Source organism: Vulpes vulpes, chromosome 10 (assembly GCF_048418805.1).
Source record: "Vulpes vulpes isolate BD-2025 chromosome 10, VulVul3, whole genome shotgun sequence".
NCBI lineage: Eukaryota > Metazoa > Chordata > Mammalia > Carnivora > Canidae > Vulpes > Vulpes vulpes.
Window position 1 is genome coordinate 6,071,742 of NC_132789.1, and position 16,453 is coordinate 6,088,194.

The following is a 16,453-nucleotide window of genomic DNA, read 5'->3' on the forward strand; positions in this document are numbered from 1 at the left end:
TTCGCCAACCCTCAGAAACCCTCCAGAAATACTTTCTTCCCAGCAGTTCTGATGGCTACCAAGGGGCAACAAGTTCAGGTTATAATGTCCAATCGGAGCCCCGCCCCAGCACAGCGTTCAGAGCAGGTGGCACAGTCTTCTAACATAGAAACAGAAAGCCCCTACATGCTGGGGAAGCCTGTGGAAAGCACCTCCAATCATCAATACAACAAGGCTCTTAGAAGGACTTCCTTTAAGTTCCTAAGAGTAGAAGAGAGCATTACCTACCTGCCCTGAGTAAAGACCATTTGTTTCACTAGCCGGAAATAAAAACATGTTAATAAATTCAATCAGAATGCTGGGAGCAACTCGGGAGGTTTCTGCTGAATAAACCAGCCACTTATAGACAATCATAAATATAAGGTATCCAAAGATGCACAGCATGAAGAGAAGTTCTGGGACGGAAACCAAATAAATATTGAACTTCTTCCGGAAATGCCTAAGGAAAAAAAAAAAAAAAGGAATCGATCAAACCATGAGCAAGTTTGGACTGAGATAAAAAGTAAATTACTCTTTGGGATGCCTGGGTGGCTTAGCAGTTTAGTGTCTGCCTTCGGCTCAGGGGGTGATCCCGGAGTCCTGGGATGGAGTCCCATATTAGACTCCCTGCATAGAGCCTGCTTCTCCCTCTGCCTGTGTCCCTCTGCCTCTCTCTCTCTCTCTCTCTCTCTCTTTTTCTTTCATGAATAAATAAATAAAATCTTAAAAAAAAAGAATTACTCTTCAATTCTTTGTGACAAGGCCTATCTCATCAGAACATCCTTCGTATTCTGATACTTGTACGGGATTCAGATACGTCCGTGAAGAAAGGAGATGTGAGCACAGTGAAAATGCTGGTGTTTTACCATCAGGCCCAGTGATAGGAAGAAAATATACCTCTTCCTCTTCACACACTAGTTCTAGTGAACAAACAAAAAGTTCTCTAATGTATAAAACGCAAAAAGAGTATAATAAAAATTAGTTCCAGAAATAGATCTGAATGAACAAATGCTTCCCTCCCTTGAATGTCAAACTCCATGAGGAGTTCTCTGTCTCTGTCTTCAGTACCACTCGATCCCAGAGCCTAGACCAGGGCCCGGCATATACTATACACTCAATAAATATCTGCTAAATAAATGAAATCACTGAAAGAGTCACAAACCTGTATCATCAAAACAGAATCAAACCAACATATCACCACCCACACCAGCTGCCTTTAAGACCCATACAGCCTACCCTCAAGAAGCAAAGTATAAGAAACACCAAACTTGGCTTATAAATACTGCTTTAGAAAAAAATCTGTACTTACAGGTGGTTAAATATTCCCAGAATGACTCCAAAAGTCATGTGAATAATTCCTAAAATCACAGACATTTTCATTTTAAAAGAGTTTAGAAAAGTGAGACGATTTGTGGCCAGGTTCCAAATCTGAAGACAAAAACAAAACAAGACATCTTTAACTTCCTTCAACTGCTTTAGGACACACAGATGACACTCGACAAATATCCTACTTTAAATAGAAACGCAGCTATAGATTTAAAAAGAAAGCAACATTCAGACTTTCTTCCTGACACTTCTGATCTGAGAACCCAATTTTCTTAAACCAGGGGCACAGACTATTACAAACAACTCTTTCACATAAAGTTCAAAGGACGTCAAATGAAACAATCATGTCTAGGGATCTGTGCCTCTGAGGCAATGCTAAAAGAAAGGGCAAGAGAAAGAGTAACACAGAGTAGGGGAGTGGAAACTTCGTTCTGGGGAGAGCTGATGCCAGCAGGGCACGTTCCAGGTCCTGGGGTCTCTTACCCTGGGTGGGGGCCATACAAATATGCACATTATAGCAGAACATACATGTTTTATACATTCTTGTGTATGTGCATTTTATGATAAAGTTTAATAGAAACGAAGGGAAGAGAGGAGGAAGAGAAGAGAGGAGGAGAGAGAGAAAAAAAGAGGGAAGGAGAGAGGAAGGAAGGAAGAAGTGCAACAAATGGCCAAAGCGTGCTGATGATAAAGCCCAGGGCACTCTAGCTGAACTTCTAGGGGCTCCTGCCCCAGCCTCTCCGGGTCCTGTTGCGACTGCTTCTCTCACTCTCGAAAAAATAATTCTTACAGTCATTCACTCAGGGAGATTAGGAAAAGGGAAAAGGGCCTATTTGGACAGAAAGATTTGTTTTTTTAAGTGAAAATAAGAGTTTAGAGAGAAATATTAAGGCTAACTTAAGCTTGACTGTCTGGGTCCACGGAATAGCCTGCTGGCAGTGGTCACTCCAGGGACGTGGCATGTAGGAAAACTAGCAACAGCATAACATAGCCAAGCATGACATGGAAGTCCCTCTTTGATCACTAAGCTAAAAGCAACTGGGTACAGAAAGATCTTTTAAACAAAAAAGAGGAAGAGAACGATGTATTGGTACGTTCATAAAGAAATTTGGAGGGATGCCTGGGTGGTTGAGCATCTGCCTTTGTCTCAGGTCAGATCTTAGGGCCAGGGATAGAGTTCAGCAATCAGGCTCCCCACAAGGAGGTTTCTCCCTCTGTCTATGTGTCTGCCTCTCTTTCTGTGTCTCTCATGAATAAATAAATAAATTTTTAAAAAAGAAACAAACAAACAAGCGAACTTGGAAGGAGACACTAGAAACTGACCCCAGTGGTTGCCAGGTGGAAGGCAAGGGGACTGAGGAAGTAAGAGGTCTCCTCTTTTGAGGAGACCTTTCAAAAGAGCTGGATCTCGGACACATGCAAAGTATATGCGTGGGTCTATATTTGAGCTTTACGAACATAATGCCCATTTTTAAAATTAAATTGTAGCAAAAAGAAGCAGTACCATGCCCCAGTCTCCTCCTCCCCCTCAAAACGCCCACTTGAACTTTCTTCCTTGGTGCCTTTATTCAGAAACATTTCTTCTTTAAAGTAAGGCCACATTTACTGGGAATCGGGCTTCAAAATGCTATGCCTTAAGAGAATTGTTATAAAACTTTTTTCACATTTCCAATTATATGAAGATGAAAGACAATACCACCGATTTACACAAATGATGTGTAGAGGTGAGGGCCTGGTGGGAGGAGCCCGTTGGGGGAAGGGCCCAGTGGGCAGAAGGTCCAGGGGAAGGAGTCTGGTGAAGGCCAGAGGGTGGGGCTGGCCCGCTGTGCAGCGTGCCTGCTCTGGGGTGGGGCGCAGCAGGCCTGGCCCCCTGCAGCTGCGTCTTCCTTTCCTTTCTCCTATCACTTCCCATTTCAAACAACTATCTCCACAAGCACCCTGATCACCTTGAGTTCCCTTTCAAGCTCTAAAACTCCATACAATTTCTTTCTAGATTGAAGGGTAAAAAAATAATCATAATCCCCATATACAAAGAAGAAATGTAGGAAGCAGCTACATTTCATGGCTCTTGAAGGGCCAGCTCCACCTGCCCACCCGTCCTGTCTGGGCACAGACTCTGGCTTCCCAAATGGACAGCTCAGCTTCATCTCTAAACCAACTTCACTGGGATGCACATGGGCCAGGACTGCCCAGGCAGACACCCCCCAGGGAACAACCCCCCCCCAATCAGGTGCAACCACGGGAACCATGCCCAGCAGTCTGAGAAAGCACTGTGACAGTGAAATGGGGGGGGGGGGGAAGCTGGGATAACAGTGAGGGAAGAGTGCACTCACAGGATCGATGCCTAGAGGATAAGGACCCTGGAACACTCCAGGAACACTGGGGTCTAACTGCAACACTCTGCTGCGCCTGACAATGGTGTCACTGCAACAAGAAACAGAGTGAGCAGGCTTAGGGACAGAAGGACAGGGATCTCAGAGAAATGCGCTTCCCCCCAAACACTGCTGGGCGGCACACACTTACTTCCAGAGCACCATGTTCCTGTGCTCAGCTAGGGCATGGCTGGAACTATACATGGCAGACACATTCCACCCGGAGCCAAACAGGTTCACAGATTTGGAAAAGCAGTCGTTGTAGATGAGGCCCGTGTACACAGAGAACAGCCCCATCAGCAGGAGGATGTATCGGCCATTGAAAAACATTCGCATGATCTGTGGAAAGCAGAGTGCAATGAGCAGGAGGAGGACCACCACGAAAATGCTGGAAGAGAGCCCACATCTGTCTGGGCCTGCTCTGAACCGCTCCTCCCAGGGGGTGTCTCTGAGGGCCGATGAGAGGGTCTACCTCACATAGAGACCACAGGCCCATACCTCTTACAGCTCAGTCAGTGATGCGTACTGTCAAAAACCAACGTTTAAGAAATGTTTCTTTTCTGGTCAAAAAGAAGGTAATTACTACTAATTACCCAAGATGTTAACAAGCTGAAGGGTTTATGCTCTTACCTCTTGTGACTGATTTAGTCTGGGATGGTTTTCATTTATCACGAGCAAGAGGGCAAATAAGAACATCACAAAGCCATGGCCGAAGTCTCCGAACATCACAGCAAACAAAAAGGGGAAAGTGATGATGGTGAAGAGAGCTACAGGGAGAGCAAGAGACTTGATTCACCAGAGGCAGAAAACTCTGGTTAAGTCAAACACTTGACCTGCCCCAGAAGTCCCAGAAGAAAACAGACAGGTTAAAATGAGCGTTTTACACTAAGGAAGATGACACAACAGGAGCCATGAGCCTACTTTCCTGAACGTCTACTACATCCTTGCAGGGAGAAACAGCAGCAACCATACAGAAGAGGATTAATAAATTCAGACTTCCGACCTGGGTTCACTTCCCTGTAGCTGCCAACTCCGTAGGCATCCACAATGTTCTGAAACCCCTCGGTGAACTTGTTGGTGCGGATTAGAGTTGGGGGTGTTTCTTTTGTTGGGATTGTGTTCATAAATGAGGGTATCGTAGCACCGCTCTCTCTCTTTCACATAAAAAGAAAGAAAAAACAAATTACTATCCAAGAGCTCGTTCAATAAACACTGACTCCCTGTGATGGCAAGGCTCCGCCATGGCCCGTGGGGACATGAGAGCCACCACCAGGAAGGGAAGAGTTGGCGGGGCAGCACATGGGGGTCCAGTCTTGCAGAAGGAAGCATGTTATCCAGGCTGCGAGGACAGGAAAGCAAACAGCGGGGCTGAGAATGATGGGGATATATATATATATATATGCATATGGCAGCCTCAGAATTACCAACATAAAACTGAAATTTAATCTTTCATCTCTTAAAAACATTCAAAAGGAATCTGGAAACAACTGCAATGTTAGCTAATAAAACCAAAAAATAGATGAGAATAAATCAAAATGTCAACATTAGTATGACAAAGTCATATATACAGCTTTTTCCTTCAGTGCTTATAATTCTTCAGAAATGCATTATACTGATATATAATGGGGGAAATACCTTTTTATTTTTTTTTTATTTTATTTATTTATGATAGTCACACAGAGAGAGCGAGGCAGAGACACAGGCAGAGGGAGAAGCAGGCTCCATGCACCGGGAGCCCGATGTGGGATTCGATCCCGGGTCTCCAGGATCGCGCCCTGGGCCAAAGACAGGCACTAAACCGCTGTGCCACCCAGGGATCCCGGAAATACCTTTTTAAATGCATAAAATAAAACAGGCTATTCCCAGAAAAGTAGATTTTCCAGTCAAATTATTTCTTAAAACACTTGCAAGGAAGGGGATTCTGGGAAAATTTCACATGGCAGCATGGTTTTGAACTCAACTCCCTGAATCCCCTGAAGAGCAGAAAGGGCAACCAGAAAGCAAAACCAAAATCCACAGACTGTATTTCTCACAAAATCATGTCCCCACAGGCCACAAAATGCAAATGGGTGGGGACAAACCGCTTGACGAGACGAAACCAGCACAGTAACAGCCTCCAGACCAGAGGAAGCGAGGGAAGCAATGTGGTTGGTGTCTGAGTCACTGGGGGAGAAACATCCCAAAGAAGTGAAAAGCATTCCCTGGCAAGCACAGGAGGCCAACCCAAGAAAAGCAGCTGGAACTGGGAAGGTTCTGGTTCTGTGCAGTCCCAAAGTGAGTGAGTGCAAGGGGCCCAGGGGAAGAGAGGTCTGTGGGGCCACAGCAGTCCAGCCCCCATGCCCTGAACTCGCCGAACAGTCTGGCCAGGGCTCCTTCCCACCACAGGAGCCTTCCACTGATGAGAGACCTGAGAATGAGATCAAAACCGAGCATGACAGGAACAGAAGAGATAAGGAAAGAGAAGGCCAAGGTAAAAGAGGGAGAGAGGAAGCCTCAGGTCCAGGAGCTAACACATTTTTGATCCCTGCTCAAAAGTATTAAAGGAAAAAATTCTGTGAAGTTAAGGAAAGTGATCCTGAATCTGCCCCCTTTTAAAAGTCCCTTGAGTATCATTTTTAAGATCTTATTTACTTATTCATGGAGAGACAGAGAGAGAGAGAGGCAGAGACACAGGCAGAGGGAGAAGCAGGCTCTATGCAGGAAGCCTGATATAGGACTCCATCCCAGAACCCCAGGACCACGCCCTGAGCCAAAGGCAAACACTCAACCACTGAGCCACCCAGGTGCCCCAAATCCCTTGAGTACCTTAAGCATGTTCTGTAAAGCTAAGGTAGAAATAGATTATGTACTTACATTATATATATGATTCCCTTTAGTATATTAAATATATATGCATAAATATGAATATATATTATGTTTAACATTGAATTTCCTTGAGCATTTAAACATGTTTTGTTTTCAGAAAACTAATTAGAGGGCAGCCCGGGTGGCTCAGCAGTTTAGTGCTGCCTTTAGCCCAGGGCCTCATCCTGGAGACCTGGGATCGGGTCCCACGTCGCGCTCCCTTCATGGAGCCTGCTTCTCCCTCTGCCTGTGTCTCTGCCTCTCTCTCTCTCTCTGTGTGTGTGTGTGTGTGTGTGTGTGTGTCTCTCACGAATAAATAAAATCTTTAAAAAAAAAAGGAAAAAAAAAAGAAAACTAATTACATTTTAAAGTGATCAAAAGGATGGAGGTCAAACCTTATATAAAGTTATAGTAAGAAAAGACTGAGCAGACCACATCCCTATGGACAATGAAAGCATGCCAGAAAGACACATCCACAAAATAGATAAGAATTTAACTTATTTCAAAATAAGCAAAAAAAAATTACAAAAATAATATAGTGAGAAAAAGCAACACAAAGCAGAGTTAGAAAGTCAGAAATGAGGTAAGAGAACTCAGAAAGGAATTAGAAATGAAAGAAAACATTCAGCAACAAAACTAGAAGGAACTCCCAAGGTAAAGAAACCTTAAGAGAATAGATGAAAGAATGGAAATTTTTAAAAATCAAAAAAGAAGTAAAGAAAGACAAAAAGGACTCAAGAAAAAGTGACAAACACTGAGGATAAGCAAAGAAGGTGCAGCTGAAACTAACAGCAGATCCCGAAGGAGGAAGCTAGAGTAAGAAAACAGAATAAATACTAAAAATCACAGTTCAAAACTCTCTTGTGAAACCTTTTTTAAAACTACATATTAAAAGAACACACTGTCTATCTGCATATGGCCATATCAAGACATATTCTAATAAAACTATTGGTCTCTAAAGGAAAAAAAATTCTTCAGCACATAGGCAAAAAAAAAAAAAAGTACAAAATTTCTAAGGAAAATTCAGTTATCAGGCTTTTTGTTATCAACACCATGCCAGAACAAAATGGATTCACATGTTTGAGATACCCATGGAAAACAAAAACAAAAATTTTAAAAACATGAGCCAAGGATTTTATTTCCAAAAAATGAACCTCCAATTATAAAGGCAGGAGACACACTATTATTGACATTTTAGAACCCAGGGAGTGCTGTTCCCATGGGCCCTGCTGAGGACTCCTGGAGAACATGGTTCGGACAGCCACAACGACAGGAAGAGACGCTGGCATCAATCTGGTGGTCTGTAGGCTACAAGCTCCAAAATGCCCCAACAGAAGCATGGTACTGCTAAGGGCTCTGCACACCAGGACTGCTGTGTGTTCCCATCAAAGCATTGGCAGCAAAAGGCATGTAGACATCAGTCAACCCACAGGTTCTTGTGATGCAGAGTGATTTGCTGGTTTTCAGCAACACTCGGAAAGGTTATAATTGGCTGGTTATATATGCCTACGAAAGCCAGCCCTTTTTCAAGAAAACTAGAAGTCCATTTGCCCCATCAAACAATTATGTAATGGGGGGATTCCTGGATGGCTCAGTGGTTTAGCGCCTGCCTTCGCCCCAGGCATGGTCCTGGAGTCTCGGGATCGAGTCCCACGTCAGGCTCCCTACATGAAGCCTGCTTCTCTCTGCCTGTGTCTCTGTCTCTCTCTCTCTTTCATGAATAAATAAATAAAATCTTAAAAAAAAAAAAAAAAAAGAATTATATAATGAAACAAGGAGGCTAACAACAACAATAAAAAAGCCCATATGAAAACTTGTTTCCACGGGTGCCTGGTTGGCTCAGTGAGTAGAGCATGCGATTCTTGATCTCAGGGTCATGTGTTTAAGCCCCACGTTGGGTGTGGAGATTACTTAAAAAACAAACTTAGGGGGCAGCCCGGGTGGCTTAGCGGTTTAGCGCTGCCTTCAGTCCAGGGCCTGGCCCTGGAGACCCGGGATGGAGTACCATATCAGGCTCTCTGCATGGAGCCTGCTTCTCCCTCTGCCTGTGTCTCTGCCTCTCTCTCTCTCTCTCTCTCTCTCTCTCTCTGTGTGTGTCTCTCATGAATAAATGAATAAAATTTAAAAATAAATAAATAAAACAAACTTAGGGGCACGCCTAGGTGGCTCACATGGTTGGGCATCTGCCTTCAGCTCCTGGGATCAAGTCCTACATCAGGCTCCCTGCTCAGCATGGGGGTCGGCTTCTACCTCTCCTGTCTTATACTCTCTGTCTCTATCAAATAAATAAATAAATAAATTTTTAAAATGAATTTAATTTTAAAAGAGAAAACTTGTCTCCTTAACTATCACTTGAAATATGTAAACCTGTTATTTCAAACGAAGAATTTTTTGATGTAGAAAAGCCCTCCCAGAAACATGGGAAACTGACTCTGTAGCCCTGGAGGGGGAAAAGCCTAGTCTTCAAAGTTACACCAAAGTTCAATGTGCTGCAAGAACAAACTGATAAGCTCAACTCTACTTCACAAAAAACTTCCACATGACCAAAACAAGCCAGCAAACAGACACATCAGAAGACGAATACAAATTGGGGAAAATATTTTTGCTCGTATCACAGATAAAGAGTCAATAGAAATGAATAAGAAAAAGACCAATAACCCAGCATAAAATGCACAAAGCATAAGAACATAGAGCTCACAAAAAAAGGAAAATTCAAATGGCTCCTAAACAGAAAAGATTTTCAACCTCACTCAAAATAAGAGAAGGACAGTAGCTGGTACTATCTACTGAACTGATCCAGCAAATCCACAGCTGGGACTTTCTCCTGTGGACAGATCTGTGCACATGAAGTGTCATGGGTCACGTGCCAGGTAGCATGGCAGTGTTGGTGACACTGCAGACCACCACCGAGCAGGGAACCAGTGAACTAAGCCATGGTACATCCACACAGTGGAATATTCAATAGTTATAAAAAGTAGAGGAGTTTTATTAATGAAGAGAGTAGTATGAATAGCATGCAACCTTTTGTAAAGAAAAGGAATTCATATGTATTAAAAGGAATTCATACTTGTGCTTATCTACAATTAAGAAACTCCAAGACCTGACAGAAAATAAGTTATCTCTGAGGCAACAGGGCAAGAGGAAGCCACTTTGCTGTATCTTTTACTTTCTATATGTGTATGCTTTACTTTTAACAACGACCCTCCATCCCTCACTCAAAGTACAAATGAAAAATGTACGAGCACAGTGCAGATGGCTGACTCTCCAGAACCTGGGTTCAAGACAACAGTCACTCCCGCTCTCTCTGTGGGTCCATGGACTTCCCCATAGCAGCTCCAGTCCTCCCATCTGGTCCCAGCCACCTTACCGACCCCTCCTCGAGCGCCCGGCGTAGCTCGTGCAGGTCAGCTTCGGGACACCAGACTTCAGCGATGAGGCACTTGTTGGTCACATCGAAGCTGCACATGTTCAGCATGTGGTAAATGGCTTTCATCTTCTTCACCTGGATGACATGGCTATAGACAGACTCAGCGGCTTTACACAGCACTTGCCTTAAATAATCCTCAGTCTTGTGAAGCACCTGGGGAGGAACAAACATGGGCTTCAACACTGTGGGCACTTTTCAGTGGCTGTCCACCGGGGACCTGCCTCTCCCCATCCCTTCTCATCCTGACCCCCAGGACCAACAGGAAGTAGGCAGAAACCTAAGTCCTGCCAATCTGATGCTCTCCAGGACACAGCCCTGAGGAGACAGGAAGTGGTGAGATGTCACCATCACCAGCTGGGTGGCAGCAGAGAGGCCTGGTGGGGCCCATAGAGCACCCCCATTCTTGCCATTCCCAGCCCTAGCCCATCTCCGTCAACCCTGAGAGCAACTATCACAGTTGACCTGAAACCCCCTTTTGCTTAAGTGGGTCAGAGTCTACCTCTTGCCACCAAGAACTCTCGCCACTATAAGCAGAAACATTCATTACAGGGGATCGCTGGGTGGCTCAGCGGTTTGGCGCCTGCTTTTGGCCCAGGGCGTGATCCTGGAGTCCCAGGATCAAGTCCCACATCGGGCTCCCGGCATGGAGCCTGCTTCTCCCTCTGCCTGTGTCTCTGCCTCTCTCTCTCTCTCTATCATAAATAAACAATTAATTAATTAATTAATTAATTAAAAAAGAAAAGAAACATTCATTACAGTAGTGAAGGCAAAATAGTAGCCACCACTTTAAACAGGATGCTTATGTCTTGTGACGACCCAAGAATCTGCTCTAAAGTCCCACCGACACCACCTAGATTTCTAAAAGGCTGTTAAATAAAACTCGCATGAAGAGAAGCCAGGTAGGTGACATGCCAATCTCCCTAAAATATCTTCATTTGCCTACAACCAAAATTTTCCATATTAAAAAATAAAGTAATCAGATTTGTGTTTCACACCTTGGATATGGTGACTATGGCTTCCAGTCTACTCACAGTGTAAAGATCTTGAATTCGGGTATTGAGCCCCTCCTGGATTTCCTTTCGTTCCTCAGCAGTATTTGGGTAGGGGTAAACATGGCAGTGGTAACTAGAAAACAAAATCCAACAGTCTCCCATCCATTGGGACCAGAAAAGGCTAACCCAAACACCAAAACTCAATTCAGTGTGCCACATGGGCACAGCTCCCTCCAAAATGGAATAAAAGCAGCCCTCTGGAAGAAAAAGGTGCAAAAGCAAACACTAGCCCCTGGTGTTTCGCAAAAACAAAAAAGTTTTGCAAATTTAGCAAACTCTCTTTTCCAGCTTCCATTCCTGTCCTCCATTGCCCCCAATTTCAACTTTCTGAAATTCACCACCATCCTCAGGCTGGTAACCATTAAACAAGTTTGAAACACAAAAGCAAAAAACACACAGCAGTAATTACCTTTAAAAGAAAGAAAATAAAGGAAGGGGATGAAAAAAGCTCTGGTTTCCTAGCAGCCACTTTTGCAGCGTAGCAGAGTAAACCTCTCCCTGGCCGACCAGGGCCCATCTTCTCGGGGGTGCAAGGCACCCCAACATAGAGGGAGCAGAAACTGTGCCTTCTCTGTTGCAATCTTCCATCCACCTTGACATTTGTATGCCATACTTCACATTTCAAGTTCTGACTATTAAAGTTACTTACTCTAGCTTTATCCTAAGCAACAAAATCATGTGTTTATGTACTGGTTACAGTTTTGCTCGTGTACATTGAAATAAATATATATTTATAAAAATAACAAAAAAAAATAAAAAAATAAAATAAATAAAAATAACAGCAAGTTCATCCATGTAATACCTAAAATTGCTTCCCAGACCACCAGTAACTAAGTATCAGCCTCTGGGAAACACTTCCTGAAAGAAATACCTCAGCCCCACCCTCACCCCCACATGGAAGCTAGGTCATCTAAAAAAGTGTTCTTTTTTGTTTGACTTTTGCTTATTTTTCCACTGTTGATGAGAACAAGGCACAGTGAGAGTCTCATGGCGACACTCCTCAGAATGGACTGGTGGCTACTGGTGGCAGTGGAAGGTCAGCTTGGGAGCTGAGAGCGTTTGCCTCTGTTGCCTCAGCCCTGAAGCCCAATGAGAGAGGGAGCCTGGACATGGTGGCTTGCTGTTGGCTCACCGCCTGGCCCAGTGAGTGAGTGGCAAAGCCAGGCTCCCAATCAGGGCCATCAGGGCCCTCACTGCTCACCACTCTCTAAGCCTCCTCCCAGGGCCCCAGATGAACCACCTGCTCCATGATGACAGGCCCCTGTGGAGCTCAGAGCAATGGGAAGGTACAAAATACTAAAATTTGATTCCTTCTCCAATTATTTTTAAGCCCTGATTCCCAAGTAGAAAATAAAACCTGAGAATGTTATTAAAAATAGTCTCTACTTCTATGCTGTTTTAAGCAGAACGCTAGCAAGAGAGGTGACTAATTAAATGTTTAAAAACATGGTAATACAGCAAAGATATATAACAAAATGCAGCAACCTTCACGCGTACTGTATTTTCCCCTCAAACACAGAGGATATTTAGGGAAAACTAGAGGCCACTGAATACAAGCAAAGAGATGAAATGTTTCTTGTTCTTACCAATCACATATCTTCTTAACCTTGTGGCCGATCTGCTCTCCCCAAAAGGATATTAAAAACACATACCATTTTATGACTTCTCCCTAGAAGAATACATGAGGATCATTGTTAGTCCTGTGCTCAGAACCCTGAGAAGTCTGGTAGCTCTATCACAAAGTCAGCCCCTTCATTCTCCCAAAAGTTGCGGCCACCCACAGGCCCCACAGACTCTGTAACCGCACCTCACCCATCCCAGCCACAAAATACTCAGCACCCTACCATCAATCCTGGCAGTGGTGTGGGGTCATTTACAGACATGCAGAGCAGCACCAAGTCTGAGTCCCCAGACATGCATATTCCAGCTGAGGTCAAACAGGGTGGTTCTCTGCCTTTTGGTTCCATCTTGTATTGTAAACAATGGGCCTTTTCATGGTTTGGTTGTGTTTTTCACACTTTTGTGCTTCATATTGGTGGTTTCACTATTTATTTTCTATTATTTTTTAAAGATTTTATTTATTTATTCATGAGAGACAGAGTGAGAGGCAGAGACACAGGCAGAAGGGGTAGCAGACTCCCTGCAGGGAGCCTGATGCAGGACTCGATTCCAGGACCCCAGGATCAACCACTGAGCCACACAGGCATCCCGGTGGTTTCACTATTTAAAATGATCCTCAGGCATAATGCTGAAGTGCTAACCAGTGATCCTGAGCCCAAGAAGACAGTGATGTGCCTTAAAGAAAATGCATGTGTCAAGAAGCTTCCTTCAGGCATGAGTCATAGCGCTGCTGGCAAAGTTCAGCGTTAATGAATCAGTAATACGTATTAAATAGAAACACACATGAAACAAGGTTATTATCAATTGGTGGACAAAAATGTGAGCAGAGGCTCGCAAATACCTAGCCCTTTATTTCCCCTATGACATTGGTTCAGTATCACTAAATTCAAGGGTTCATGGAAACCATACAGAACTACCATAAATCCAGAGAAATATTCTACAAATAACACTGAGTAGGTTTTTGGGCAATGTGCCAGGCACTGTTCTTGGTACTAGGAATACAGAACCGAATGAAAGAGACAAAAAACCCTGGCCTGGGAGAGGTGGGGAGCCTGTATCCAAGCTGGCAGCAAGAGACACAAAGAAAACACATGGTCTACCACAAGGAGAAAAGTGTTAGTGCTCTAAAGGAAACAAAGTTGGAGGAGGTGAAGGGGAAGGGGAAGGGGACTCAGGCTGTAATTTTAAACAGGATGACCAGGGAAGGCCACCTTGAGAAGGGGACACAGGAGCTTAAAGGAGTGAAGGAGGGGAGGAAGCCATATGGCTGCTGCGAGAAGGGCCTTCTGAGGGACAAGGAGCTTGCAGAGAAGCAGGTCCCCAGGGAAAGCAGGCCAGTGCACAGAAGGGGTGCGGGCAGGGCAGAGTAGCAACACAGGTCAGTCATGTGACAAGGCCCACGAGAGGTGACAGTATAAGGCTCTGGGCGTTTTGCCAAGTGAGACAGGAAGCTACTTGGAGGGTTTTAAGAGGAGAAGTGACATGATCTGACTGAAGTCTTATAGGGATCATTCTAGATGCTGGGAGGAGAGAGCACAACTGGGCAGCGGTCAGGGCAGGAACTCAGGACAGAGACTTCTATAGGATGGAGGTACTTGAAGCGTGGGTACTCATTTCCTGGAGCATGGTAGTGACAGCGGAGGTGATAAGACAGACCAGAATCTCTTCCTATTTAGAAGACATGGCAAATCACCCGGCTATCAGTAAATGTGAGGTATGAGGAAGAAGAGTAGAGTCAGGATGATCCCCAGGGTTCCTGAGCAGTCAGGACCAAGGTGCCACTTACCCAGATGAGTGTAAACCTCACAGGGCAGGTTTGGAAGGAAAGATCAAGAGTCCAGTTTTAGGCATCAGGTGGAAATGTCTTCTAGGTATTTAAAAGAAGACCTGGAGTAGCCAGTTAAATAACAAAAGTCTGTTTTTGTGGGGAGAGATCCAAGCTAGAAATAAACATTTGGGAGGCAGTATTTAAAGCTGTGAAATTATACAGGATCCCTAAGGGCAGAGAAAGGGGAGAAGCAGTCCAAGAATTGAGCCCTGGACCACAGGAAATGGGGAATAGGTGGGGGAGCCTCAGGCAAGCACTGGCAGGTGGGTCCTCAAGGCAGGACACAGAGCAGTGGCGAGGGAGAAGGGGAGCGGCAGTGTAGAGGAGATGGCCTATGTGGTTGGGAGATCAGTCACATTGAGTACATAAGCAAACTAACTGCACAATTCATGAAGCATATTCAGGATAACGGAAGCCAGATTCCTTACTGTCAGAAAAGAGACTGAAAAAACATAGAGGAAGGTTAAATCTAGAAAGAACTGAATTTTAAGTTACAGTTTGGGCACATAGTTTTATAATCTATAAGTACAGGCAGCCACAGAAGTGGTTACGTGCATGTACACACATGCTCCGACTGCTCAGAAGGCCCAGAAGCAATGATGCTCCAGGACACAATTAGCACTTGAGCACCCAGATCTTTGTAAACACCGTCTGCCACTAAAAGGAACCAGAGGTCCTTGGAGCCCAAGATGAAGCTGAAGCATCTTAGGGTGCTGGAAAATATGGGAATGCTTGGTGAATGCTGACAACAGGCCAAAGGACACAGGACCATGCGTGAAGGGACCCTCGTGGCCAAATCAGCGACAATTTGAGTGTCCAAATAAACAAGGAGCGTAGTAAATTACAGGTCATTAAATACAGTGGAAATCTATGAGTCCGTGGATGTGAGAGGGGGAGAAGCACTGACTTCTGTGGAATCGCTAGGAAGCACAGAATGAATGACAGACATAAGAATCACCACGTGGCAATGATGACAGAGGTCATGGATTCAGGAGAGTCATCAATGTACACTCAGCCTAGTGGGCAGGTTGGTAAGGAACAGGACACCAGCACAACTTGGAATACCACCTTACAAGTTACCAGTCCATCGCAAAGGGCAATATGGTGACATGAAGGTGGAGACACTTGGCAGATACCACCGTGACCAAGTGGACATCACGTGTCACCTGGTAGAAAGTGCCAAGGTAGCCAGTGCCACACTTCCAAGGTGTTCCTGCCAAGAATGTGTGGCCCAAGTCTGGTCATGAAGAAACACCAAATGGCCCAGAGGGGTGGGGGTGAGCCCACAGGATGAGCTGCCTATTCCAGACGCCATTACAAGCCCAGGGAGGGAGCTGGACCAGGAAGGAAGGAAGGAAGGAGAACTGCTCGGAGATGGGAAGAGTATGCTTGGGTTGGACAAAGGTGCCACATCCACACTGGTTTCTCTCATGGGGAGGTGGGGGGAAGGCTGTGGTGGTTGTATAAGGGTGTCCTTGCCTGGGGGCACACAAACACAGGAATAACTCAGGGGTCATTACCACATCATGGCTTCCTCTCACCAGGTGTGCAAAGAGCCTAGTGGAAATAGGGACAGAGTCACGGAGAGAACACATGGGTGACAAAGTAAATGTGGGAACATGTTAACGACCAGGAAATCTGGGTGAAGGGACACAAGGCTCTGGTCTCTTCTGGCAACTTTTCTACAAACTGAAATTATTTCAAAATCAGTTACTGAAGAAAGTGAATTGGGGGAAGAAAGAAATGGCATTTACAGTGAACCTGACCAGACTTCAGAACAATTTTAAAAAGAGTACTGTGTCAAGGAACACAACCACCTCCAGCATAAGAGGGAACAGGGACAGCACACAATATACAATACATGCCAGAAAACCAAGTGAAATGGCCTGAGTGTAGCTTCCATACAGAGTGGTCAGTAGCTAGAAATAAGACCAGCGGGGGAAATAGCGAAAAATATGCTCTGGCG

The 16,453-nt window shown here is 44.8% G+C and overlaps 1 protein-coding gene across 2 annotated transcripts in view; it reads right to left on the reverse strand.

The window, feature by feature from the left end:
• Positions 1 to 16,453, reverse strand: part of ATP6V0A2 (ATPase H+ transporting V0 subunit a2) — a 42,324-nt gene that overhangs the window by 10,494 nt on the left and 15,377 nt on the right. For both annotated transcript variants that reach the window (XM_072725015.1, XM_026017076.2), the window contains exons 7-15: positions 12,626 to 12,708; positions 11,019 to 11,112; positions 9,928 to 10,140; positions 4,720 to 4,870; positions 4,347 to 4,483; positions 3,868 to 4,055; positions 3,678 to 3,768; positions 1,328 to 1,446; positions 268 to 478 (exon numbers count right to left, since the gene is read on the reverse strand). In XM_072725015.1, the coding sequence (XP_072581116.1) occupies positions 268 to 478; positions 1,328 to 1,446; positions 3,678 to 3,768; positions 3,868 to 4,055; positions 4,347 to 4,483; positions 4,720 to 4,870; positions 9,928 to 10,140; positions 11,019 to 11,112; positions 12,626 to 12,708 (1,287 nt within the window). The remainder of the gene's footprint in view (positions 1 to 267; positions 479 to 1,327; positions 1,447 to 3,677; positions 3,769 to 3,867; positions 4,056 to 4,346; positions 4,484 to 4,719; positions 4,871 to 9,927; positions 10,141 to 11,018; positions 11,113 to 12,625; positions 12,709 to 16,453) is intronic.